This window comes from Dipodomys spectabilis, unplaced genomic scaffold, assembly GCF_019054845.1.
Source record: "Dipodomys spectabilis isolate Male_0828 unplaced genomic scaffold, ASM1905484v1 ptg000098l, whole genome shotgun sequence".
Lineage (NCBI taxonomy): Eukaryota > Metazoa > Chordata > Mammalia > Rodentia > Heteromyidae > Dipodomys > Dipodomys spectabilis.
The window spans coordinates 5,436,874-5,448,438 of NW_024870775.1; the positions used below are offsets into that span (position 1 = coordinate 5,436,874).

The 11,565-nt window shown below is 49.5% G+C and overlaps 1 protein-coding gene across 1 annotated transcript; it reads left to right on the forward strand.

The window, feature by feature from the left end:
* Positions 1-977: 977 nt before the first annotated feature.
* Zp3 (zona pellucida glycoprotein 3) lies at positions 978-7,996 on the forward strand. Its single transcript, XM_042687046.1, has 8 exons — positions 978-1,268; positions 1,797-1,915; positions 2,816-2,919; positions 3,004-3,181; positions 3,296-3,413; positions 6,546-6,637; positions 6,721-6,857; positions 7,785-7,996. The coding sequence occupies exons 1-8, from the start codon at positions 978-980 to the stop codon at positions 7,994-7,996; spliced, it is 1,251 nt and encodes a 416-aa protein (XP_042542980.1).
* Positions 7,997-11,565: the final 3,569 nt, after the last annotated feature.

Here is an 11,565-nt window from a genome sequence, read left to right on the forward strand (position 1 = left end):
TGGCTCAAATAGTAGAGCACCAGCCTGAGAGGAAAAGCTGTTTGGAGTTTGGAGGTGAGAGGCCCTGAGTGCAAGCACCAGTGCTGTTACAAAAAATATAGAGAGGGAGAAGGAGAGAGGGAGGAAGGGAGAGCGCATGCTCCAAGTGCCAATTACTCATTCCTGTAATGCTAGCTCCTCAGGAGGCTAAAATCTGAAGAATGCAAAGCTGGCAAGTGAAGAAAAGTCTTCCAGACTCCATCTGCAAAATAACCAGCAAAAAGCTGAGCTGGAGGTATGGCTTAAGTGGTAGAGCACCAGCCATGAACAGAAGCAAGCCAAGCAAGCCTGAGACCCTAAGCTCAAACCCTGGTACTGCCCCCAAGAAATGAAACAAAAACTGAATTCATTAAGTTTAATTTGAATCTGACTTGCAGGAATTGAGCCATATGACCTATGGAGTATTCAAGTGGTCCTTATAATTGGGCAGGGGCCACACAATCCCTTGCTTCTTAATTGCTGCCTCCTGCTGCATTAGCGTGAACTCCCTGCCATCCCAGATTGAATCCTGGCATCTTTCTGTGTCACCCCACAGACAGGTGAGAGCTATTAGCTCCCTGGCTAGGCTGTGAGCATCCCTGTATACATTTGGGGGCTGTCCTGCCCCAAATGTATACAGGAAAGGGGTGAACATTTAGGACCTATCAGGCTTCCCCTATAAACTTTACTGTGAATCCAAATCACCTTGGAGGTCTCTGAAGCCACCTAGCAGATTCTCATTGTGGGTTTGGGAGAGGGCTGAGGGCCTGCAGGTGCATGAAGTTCCCCAGGTGTGGCTGGTGATGGGCTCCACTGGGGGCCACTTGCCCCCCCCTCCACCAGCCAGAATGTAGCTAGGGGCCCAGGTGGAAGAGTGCCCCACCCCCTGCCTGCCCTGGGGTATAAGACAGCAGGCTGCTGGCTTCTTTCTCCTCTGTCTGAGCTATCCTGTCGGTACTATGGGGCTGAGCTACGGGCTCTTGCTTTGCCTCCTGCTCTGGGGAGGCACAGAGCGGTGCTGCTCCTACCCCGTCTTGCTTTCCCAGCCTGGGTCCCCTGAGCCCGTGGCGGTGGAATGTCTGGAGGCTCAGATGGTGGTGACGGTCAGCAGAGACCTTTTTGGTACAGGAAAGCTGGTGCAGCCCGCTGACCTCAGCCTGGGCCCTGAGGGCTGTCAGCCCCTGGTCTCCCTGGACAGTGAAGTGGTCAGATTCGAAGCTGGACTGCATGAATGTGGCAACAGCATACAGGTTGGGGGAGGGGTGCTTGTCTTGGGGGGACTTCCTGTTTCAGAGGGGAAGATGTGGGAAGTAGCTACCAGTAGGGTTGGAGATTGGCAGGGGGGTGGGGTGGGCAGAACTTGGGTTGGGGAGCCAGGCGCCAGTAGCTCACACCTGTAATCCTAGCTACTCAGGAGGCTGAGACCTGAGGATTGTGATTTGATGCCAGCCCAGGGCAGAAAAGTCCCTGAGCCACTTATTTCTGATTAAACCATGGAAGCCGAGTTGTGTAGAGCACTAGCCTTACACAACAAAGCCAAGTAAGAGCTTGAGGCCCAGAGTTCCAGCCTCAGGACTGAAAGAAATGGAAGAGGCCAACAGGCAAAGACACCTGCTCAGCCCTTCCTTACCAGCCAGCAACAGGGCAGGTTGGAGTTTCAAAGCTTTGTTCTTTTCCTGGTGAACTGTAAGCACCCCCACCTCCTGCCCACCATGGGCCTGGATGAAGCCTGAAGCTGCAGGTGAGGGCAATAGCAGTTAACTGTCGCCTTTCTTCAGGTGACAGATGATGCTCTGGTGTACAGCACTTTCCTGCTGCACGATCCCAGCCCCGTGGGAAACCTGTCCATCCTGAGGACCAGCCGAGCGCAGGTCCCCATCAAGTGCCGCTACCCCCGGTCAGTTCTCTGCAGGACGGGTGGGTGTGATCCTTGACTCTAGGGAGCCATAGTTAATGGCCCTCAGCTCACATGGTGGTGGGGGATTCTGGGGTCGAGCTGAATCATTATCCCATACCAAAGATACCCTTCCTTCCCCCCCCCCGCCCCCCACTGCCTCCAGACCAGAATAGGCCAGCACTGGCCCTCTATCAAAGCCAGGTGCCAGTGGCTCACGCCTGTACTCCTAGCTACCCAGGAGGCTGAGATCTGAGGATTGGGGTTTGAGGAGCCCAGACAGGAAAGTCCATTGAGACTCTTATCTCTGTTAACAAAGCAAACAAAGTGAGTTAACTGGAGATGAGGCTAAAGGCTGAGGCCAGACCTGGTGGTACACGCCTGTAGTTCTAGTTACTCAGGAAGCTGAGATAGAATTGCTTGAGCCTAGGAGTTCAGACCAGAACCTGGGCAACAAAGGAAAAAAAATCCTCCATGTCTGGAGGATAACCTGACTATAACTCTTCTCTCCATACCATGTGCAGTAAACCCGATGCCTATACCTCCAGGGCAAGGTTCACAGGGAACAGATCTCGCTTAGTCTCCAGACTAAGCTTGTGGTTTCAGGTTATTCTTGTCTCCATTCCTGGAGCCACATGGCTTCCCAGTTGGAATGGCTGGGCTGCCCTCAGGTGAAGAAATTCAGGAGGGTTAAGGGTCAGCCTCAGGCTTCTAGTGCTTTCTTAGTTCATGTGGCCATGGTTGAAGACTAAAGGGGGTAGAAAGGATACCTGGGCTGGGGGGTGGAGCTCAAGGGGTAGAGCACTGAGCTGGCATCTGGTTCAATCCCTAGAACTACAGAAACAAGGGGACCCCCCCCAATACTGTGGGCCTAGCTGAGGTGTCCCCTGGCTTTTCTCTTAGGCAAGGCAATGTGAGCAGTCATGGCATCTTGCCCACCTGGGTGCCCTTCTGGACCACAGTGTCCTCGGAGGAGAGGCTGATGTTCTCTTTGCGGGTGATGCAGGGTAAGTTGGGAGTTGAGAGAATGGGGGAGGTGAGGGCCGCCGGCTCCCCTATCAGTCTCTTTAATTCCTAGCTTTGTTCCCCAGCAAACTGGAGCGCTGAGAAGCCGTCCCCCACCTTCTACCTGGGCGAGGTGGCCCATCTCCAGGCAGAAGTTCATACGAGCAGCCATTTCCCCCTGCAATTGTTTGTGGACTATTGCGTGGCCACTGCTACACCAGACTGGAGCTCCTCCCCTTTCCACGTCCTCGTGGGCTTCCATGGGTGAGGCCTGGCCCCTTTTCCAGGGAGCTTTTCACTATAGACAGCCAGGTAGCCTCTGTCCCTAGCCTTTTAACCCAATTCTCCACCCTCCCTCCCCACCCGTTGCCTTCCCAGCTGCTTGGTGGATGGTGTCTTTGGTGGCTCCTCTTCATTTCAAGTCCCCAGACCTGGCCCTGAGATTCTCCAGTTCACCGTAGATGTGTTCCACTTTGCCAACGACTCCAGGAACACGGTAACATCATGACTCAAATAACCTGGAATACTGCTGGATTCTGGGTCAGGGTTAATTGTCCTTAGAGCTCTCCTTAAATAACATTTAGATTGGGGGTGGGGGGTGGAGAGGGGAAGGGATGGGAAGGGGAAACAAAGGAGGAGGCAACAATGCTTGATAATAAATGTACTCACTATCTTGCCTATGTAATTGTAATCCCTCTGTATGGTATTTTCTTTTTTTTTAATTGTAAAGATACTATACAGAGGATTACAGTTACATGAGTGAGGTAATGAGTACACTTTCTATTGAGCATTATTACCCCCTCCATTGTTTTCCCCCTACCATCCCTTCCCTCCCTACCTTCCCCGAGGTTCTTTTTTTTTTAAATTATGATTAAGTGATTACATAATTTCCCAAATTTCACAGTATTGTGGAATAATGATGCTCATTTAAAGTCACAAGTTCATTCTAACTTCCCTGGAGCAAATTGTCTATCACGGTCTATAACATATAACGGTGTACACATATACACCATACATGTGATCAGCCGCATGGGGTTATTTAGTAGTGGTTCGACCAGATGAGTGGAAGTTCTTTGTTTCTTAAGTCCTGTTAATTTTGTCGTATCACCTAACATTTTGGATTTAGCATCCACTTATCAGGGAGACCATGTTGTATGGTATTTTCACAAAAAAGTTTAAGGATAAAAAAATAACATTTAGCTCTGTCCTTAGGCCTTCTAAGCAATGAAGCCATAGTTAACAAGGCCCAAACTCCTCTAACACATGGGTAAGAGGAAGAGATCTGAGGATTGTAATTTTAAGCCAGCCTGGGCAGGAAAGTCTGTAAGACCCTTTCTTGTCTCCAATTAACCAGCAAAAAGTCAGAAGTGGAGGTATAGCTCAAGTGGTAGAGCATTAGCCTAGAGTGAAAAACCTCAAGGACAGTTCCCGGGTCCTGAGTTCAAGCCCCAGGACTGGGGCACACACAAAACTATGGGGAAAACCACTTTGGGACCTTCCCAATTAGAATCAGGAGAACGTGCCAGGAGAAAGCTAAGTACAGAAAGTTGTTCCCTTCCTGGAAGAGTAACTCTAAAGGATCTCCAGGAAGGCCTTGCTCTTGTTTTTAGAACAGATGCATGGATAGGTTGCAGGAAGTAAGGGAAACTCAGGCTGAATTCCAGGGCTTCAGTTCTGAAATGGTTTTTCTGCTGGTGCACTTGGCCACTAGGGGGCAATCAAGGCTCAAGGCTAGAAGGTGGAAGGATCTCCATGCCTTCTACTGATGAACCAGGAGATGTCAACAAGCTCTGTCTGGGGGAACTCTGAGATGGACCAGGCCAAACTGACCTGGTGCTCTGACCCCAGGTGCTCTGTGGAAGGTATTAAGAATCATGCAGGGGCTGGGAAGGTGGCTCAGTGGTAGAGTGCTTGCCTTGCATGCATGAGGCCCTGGGTTCATTTCCTCAGCACCACATAAGCAGAAAAAGCTGGAAGTGGCACTGTGGCTCAAGTGGTAGAGCACTAGCCTTGAGCTGAAGAGCTGAGGGACAGTGCCCAGGCCCAGAGTTCAGTTGGTCCCACGACCGACCAAAAAAAATAAAAATCATGCAGATGGTTGATTTCAAGCCATTCAGCCCAGCAGGAGCTCATCTTGATAAATCAGGGTCAAGCAGCATTTCCCAGAGGTGGAGGGTGGGCCAGTGAGGCAGGGAACCCAGCTTATCAGGGACATACAGGTAGAAAAAGCATATGCCAAGTTGGGCGCCAGTGGCTCACACCTGTACCCCTACCTACTCAAGAAGTTAAGATCTGAGCATTGCAGTTCAAAGCTAGTCCAGGCAGGAAAGTCTGTAAGACTTTTTTTGTCGGTCAAGGGGCTTGAACTCTGGGCCTGAGTGTTGTCCCTCAGCTCTTCAGCTCAAGGAGAGCATTCTACCACTTGAGCCACAGCGCCACTTCCAGTTTTTTGGTGGTTTACTGAAGATAGAGTCTCACTGACTTTCCTGCTGAGGCTGGCTTTGAACCGCAATCCTCAGATTTCAGTCTCCTGAAATTACAGGCACCCGGCCCACATACTCTTTAGTCTCCAATTAGCCACCAAAAAAGCTGCGATTAGAAGTGTCTCAAGCAGTCAAGATAACCTTGACTGAAAAATCTAAGGGACAGTGTCTAGGTCCTGGGTTCAATCCCCAGTACCAGTCCAAAAAATCCAACATATGCCAAGGAGATATTGAAGCTCAGGAAAGCTACCCACAACATCTCAAGTAGAAACTTTAGAGGAATTAGTAGGAAACATCTGTCAAAAAGGGACAGGCCCATGTCCCCAGCAACTACATCACTGAAGAATTTGTGAGCTAGTCAAGTGGTAAGTGGTCTTAGCCTGCTAGAAAGATTATCATCCACATTGGTCACCGGGAGCAGGGGAGGGGACAGCAGGGAGGCAGATTTTAGGGCTCAGAGCTGAGCATTCCCAAAAGACTGAGAAAGTCTGGGAAAGAACCACAAAGATTCTGGGCCCTGGTGGCTCACACCTGTCATCCTATTCAGGGGGCTGAGATTTGAGGATCATGGTTCAAGGCCAATCCTGGGCAGGAAAGTCCCTGAGACTCTTATCTCCAATTAGCCACCAGAAAACAAGAAGTGGAGCTGATTAAAGTGGTAGAATGCTAGCCTTGAGCAAAAGAGCTCAGGGAGAGTACCCTGAGTTCAAGCCCATGACCAAAAAAAAAAAAAAAAAAGCCCACAAAGATGATGGCTCCAGTGTAGGCTGAGAAGTTTTCTGACTTATTCTGCCAACTTTTAAAGCAGGTCAGCTCCTGGATCATCTTGGAGAGGGAGCTCTAAAGTGCTAAGAGTTGATAACTAGCTTGTTGGCCTGGCAAGGGTGTACATGCCTATAATCCAACTAAAGAGTTGTAGGTATAAGGATCCAGTTAAGTGGAGATTAAAAAGTCTGACATTTCTGCTGGGGCTGGTTCCTGGATTACAGATGTGGGGCACTGGTGCCTGACCCAGGGCAAATGTTTGAGATCTTAAACTAAACGCAAAAATGCACAAGCATGAAGCGTAGGGTTCAGTCCTCAGTACCACAGTGGCTTATTGGCACAGCCTAGAACTCAGACCCCTGACAGCTAATTTCTTTCAGATATACATCACCTGCCACCTAAAGGTTGCTCCAGCCAACCAAGCCCCAGATCCAATGAACAAAGCCTGTTCTTTCAACAAGTCTGCCAACAGGTGAGGGGAACAGAGCCTTCCGGGTGGAGTCCATTCTGAGAGGATTTATTTGTAACACTAAGCTTCCTATCTTTTCCTTTCAGCTGGTCACCAGTAGAGGGTGCCGCAGACATCTGCAAATGCTGTGACACTGGTAATTGTAGCAGGCCAGACCAATCCAGAGGCATGAACCATAGGTGGACCCAGGCACCCGACGTGGCTTCCAGGAAGCGCAGACACAGTAGGTCACACACTGCGCTATTGACTGCCTTCCTTTCTCTGGTTCCAGGGCACTTGCTGTTATTTAGAGTGCCATTCCTTCCTTTTGTGTCTCCTTAAGGCTGTTTACCAAGGGAGTATACTTAATGAATGTAATAGAAATGTTGAAGCTAGGTGCCAGTGGCTCACACCTGTAATCCTAGCTGTTCAGGAGGCTTGAGATCTGAGCATGGCAGTTGACAGATACCCAGGCAGGGAAATCTGAGACTCTTAATCCCCAATTCATCACCAAAAAAGCCATAAATAGAGCTGTGGCTCAAGTGGTAGAGCATCATCTTTGAGCAAAAACACTAAGGGACAGCACTCTGGACCTGGGTTCAAGTCAGGACTGGCACACACATTTCAATCTGGAGGGTCTGTATCTCTTCCCCAGGAGAGGGGGCGGTCTGTCTGCTGTCCTTGACAAAGCATAGGAGAATGGACCTACAGAAGAACCATAACTGAATTCCTGCTGAGGGAATCACAACTTTCCAAGCTGGGTGTGGTGGTCACATTTAAAACCCCAGCATTTAGGAAGCTTAAGGACAGGCTTTGGGGCCAGTCTGGGCTCCATATTGAGCTATCTACCATTGGAGTGTGGCTCAGTAGTGTTTACCTAACGTATGGGTGTGTGTGTGTTGATGTTAGAACTGGGGCTTAAACTCGGCTGGGCACTAGCCCTTAGCTAATGCTCTACTATTTGAGCCACACTACTTCTGGATTTTTCTCATTGGAGAAAAGTCTCACAGATCTATCTGCCCAGGCTGGCTTTGAGCTTCAATTCTGAGACCTCCGCTTCCTGAGTAGCTTGGATTATAGGCATGAACTCCTGGCTCTGGGACTATTTTTTTCCTTTTTAAAACCAAGTGACCTTCCTGTGTCCCATTCATGTGTCCTGTTCCCTCCACAGTGACAGATGAGGCTGATGTCACTTTGGGGCCGCTGATCTTCCTGGGGAAGACTGGAGACTACGGTGTGGAGGGTTCCACCTCTCCTGCTCTTCCCTCCATGGCGCTGGGCTTAGGCCTGGCCACTGTGGCGCTGGTCACTCTGGCCGGGATCATCATGGGTCTGGCCAGGGGTTGTCACACTGCTGCCCACTCCATGTCCCCTTCCCAATAAAAGAAGAAAACTGGCTGTGGGCATGTCCATGACTGTAATGTGGGATCTGGGTAGTTGCTGGCCACTGGGGAAAGAGTACCCTGGTCTCCAGGGAGAACCACCAGACCTCCAGGGAGCAAACACCTGTCTGTCTAGGCTAATTGCCCCATCTAGTCACCATGGAGGCCTAGATGGAAGCTGTTGGGGCAATGGTACAGTAAGCCCAAGGCAGCCTGGTTTCTAAGCTAGCGAAAGTTCTGTGGTCATGATTCGTGGGCAGGAAGGAAAATGAGAGTTAATGGCTCCCTTCCCTAAAAGCAGCAGGCAGTTACATGCCTAGATGTTGAGGCCTGAGGTGTGAGGGGTGGCTGGGACCCCTAATAAGGGAATGTGATCTCTATTTCCTGGCCTGGGTGAGTATTGTCATGTTAGAAGTACAAACTGGTCATGGGCTCTGGGAGGTATCTTTGACAGTTACAGACTTCTGGGGGACTGGGATCTACTTTCACCTTTTGGTCTTTTTGTTATTGTTGTTGGTTGTGGGGTTTGATCTTGGTGATTGGGTGTTATCCCTGAGCCTCTTTGTGCTCAAGGCTAGTACTCTACCACTTGAGCCACAACACCATTTCTGATTTTTGAGTGGTTAATTGGAGATGAGTCTCATGAACTTCTCTGGGCTGGCTTCAAACCGGGATCTTCAGATCTCAGGCTCCTGAGTGGGATTTACAGGCATGAGCCAACTCTTTGGTCTTTTTTGTTGTTGTTGTTGCCAGTACTGGGGCTTGAACTCAGGGCTTGTCTCTGAGCTTCACTTGCTCCAGGCTAGCATTCTACCATTTGAACCGTAGTACTACTTCTGACTTTTTCTGTGTATGTGGTACTGAGGAATTGAACCCAGGGCTTCATGCATGCTAGGCTAACACTCTACCACTGAGCCACATTCCCAGCCCTTCTTTTGGTCTTTTTAAGAGGAGTAGTTAGGGTCTTGGTAGGTAGCACAGGCTTGCCTCAAACTTCACCACCTTCTTGCTGAAGAATCCTCACTTCTGGGATTACAGGTATGCACTATTACACCCAGCTCCTAATTTCCAAATCTGCTGTCTTCCTGTGCCAGGTTTTGGCTGAAGCTTAGAGTGCCTACTAAGGGAAAGAGTCTACAGGACATGACCAGAAGGAAGTGGGCAAGTCCCTATGTTGAGAGGCACAAAGCCCTCACCAGTGAGCTGGCTCTCATCTTCCCCAAAACCCATTGGGCAGTGACAAAATCCACAATAGACTAGAGCAAGATGGTGTGGTTTGGTGTCCAGAGACCAGGATACTTTTGATCATCTGAAATGTGGGCTGCAGATATTGGCACCACTAGGGAGACGTGAAATATTTGTAGGCCAGAGACTCAAAACCAATGGATTGTATTTCTGGGTCAGGCCATTTGCCCAGTATGCCAGAGATGTGCCAGCCAGGTGCTGATGGCTCACGGCTGTAATCCCAGCTACATGGGAGTCTGCTATCTGAGGATCGAGGTTCAAAGTCAGCCTGGGAAGGAACGTCTATGGAACTCATCTCCAATTAGAACACTGGCCCTAAGGAAAACAAAACACAAAGGCTGGGCACCGGTTGCTCACGCCTGTAATACTGGCTGAGATCTGAGGATCATGGTTCAAAGCCAGCCTAGGCAGGAAACTCCATGAGACGGAAACTCCATGAGACTCTTATCTCCAATAAACCACTAGAAAACTGGAAGTGGCAATGTGGCTCAAGCAGTAGAGTGCTCGCCTTGTGCTAAAGAGCGCAGGGATAGCGCCCAGGCCCAGAGTTCAAGTCCCACTATCAACAAAACAAAACACCTACTAAAGCCAAGAAACAGCACTCAGGCCTTGAGTTCAGGACCCCCCCCCCCTACACACACACGATTGATAGTGAAGGACAGAAAGACTTCACAGTATGGGAAAAGGCAAAGTGAACGGGTGAGTACATCTTTCAAGTGGAGATGCCAGCTCAGTAAATTGAGTAGGGGTGGAGTAAGGTGTGTTTAATTATTAAACAGCGGGTTCCAAGCAAAGTGCAACCTGCTGATCATTATCTGGTTATCTGTCTACACTGGAGGGGATCAGTCTGGTTCCCACGATTCCCATTCCTCCTGCTCAGAGGTACAGCATCATTATAGGTGATTGTCTTCCTTGTGGGGGTGGGAGGGTCTCACAGGGCTCTGATCCTTTCCTTCCAGGGAGTTTCAGTCATGAAGATGTTATCTAAGCTAAGGCCACCAGTGGCTCACACCTGTAATCTCAGCCATTAAGAAAGTTGAGATCTGAGCATTTCTGTTCAAAGCTAGCCTGGGGATAAAAGTCCCAGGAGACTCGTATGTCCAATTAATAAAAAAAAAAACAAAAGTGGAGTTGTGGCTCAAGTGATAGAGGGCTAGCTAACCTTGAGAGGGAACAAGCTAAGTAGAAATGCAACTCCTTGAGTTCAAGCCCCAGTATCAATACACAAGACCGGGCTAGAGATATGACTCAAATGGTAGATAGCCAGCTGAGAAAACAAGCTGAACAAGTGTGAGACAGTGTGTACCACATACACACAGTTTGGATGAACACTTGCTGGAGGGGAAAGAATACCCAGAGAAGGATGGGGAAGGTGGCCCTGTGGGAGGAGGAGGAAGAGGGAGAATCTTTGTGTGTATACGCATGCCCCTGTGCACACCATTCCTGGAGCTTCAACTCAACGCCTGGATGCTGACCCTGAGCTTTTGCGCTCAAAGCTAGTGCTCTACCACGAGCCACAGCTCCACTTCTGGCTTTTTGCTGGATCATTGGGGCTGAGTCTCACAGCTTTTCCTTTCCCAGCAGTTTTGAACTGTGATCCTCAAGATCTCAACCTCCTGAGTAGGATTACAGGCGTGAGTACCAGGCTCCTAAAAATGCATAATTATTGAATATTCATATGTCCTGGCTGATCACTGTCTCAGTCCTTGTTTAGGAAGAGGGTTTGGAGAAGTTCTGCTGTCATGATCGGTCAGGATAAACAAGTCATGGTGTCCTGAGGAGTCTGTTGTCCCTCCAGGGTAATTTCTGCTCCTAGCAAGATGTTACTGGTCCCTGATGGGTCCTGTCCTTCCCAGATTTCCAGCTGGATTATACAGGGGCTGCCAAGAATGGCATAGAGAAGAGAGAGCCCCTCTTCCAAGAACTAGAAGTCATTGCATGAGTGTAACTTTTTATGATTCCCACCATGAATACCATCTGTTCCCTGGGTGTTGTAACATTCTAAGTTGTCCTTCAGTCCTTTCCTCCCTGAAAAGAGGAAGTGCCTGGGTGGGGGTAGGGAGGAAGTGTGCTGAGGGGGCCAGCAAGGATGTCAAAGTCAAAGGCCTGGCTTCCTGCCTCTGGGTGGAGCTAGACTGGTATAGAAAGGAACTAACTGGCAGCTGGGCAGGGGCTGGGGGAGTGCGTACTAGGGCTTGAATTTAGGGCTTTGGGCTCTCATTTGACTTTTTCTGCTCAAGGCTGATGCTCTATCACTTTGAACTTCAATCCTCAGATCTCAGCCTCCTGAGTAACTGGATTATGGGATAAACCACCAGTGCCTGA

Bases quoted from the DNA above. Each gene is read 5' to 3' on its own strand.
- Zp3 (XM_042687046.1), top strand. From the start codon at position 978: ATGGGGCTGAGCTACGGGCTCTTGCTTTGCCTCCTGCTCTGGGGAGGC. The intron at 2,920-3,003 runs GTAAGTTGGGAG...TTTGTTCCCCAG, and splicing joins CTCTTTGCGGGTGATGCAGG to CAAACTGGAGCGCTGAGAAG. The intron at 6,638-6,720 runs GTGAGGGGAACA...TTTTCCTTTCAG, and splicing joins TTCAACAAGTCTGCCAACAG to CTGGTCACCAGTAGAGGGTG.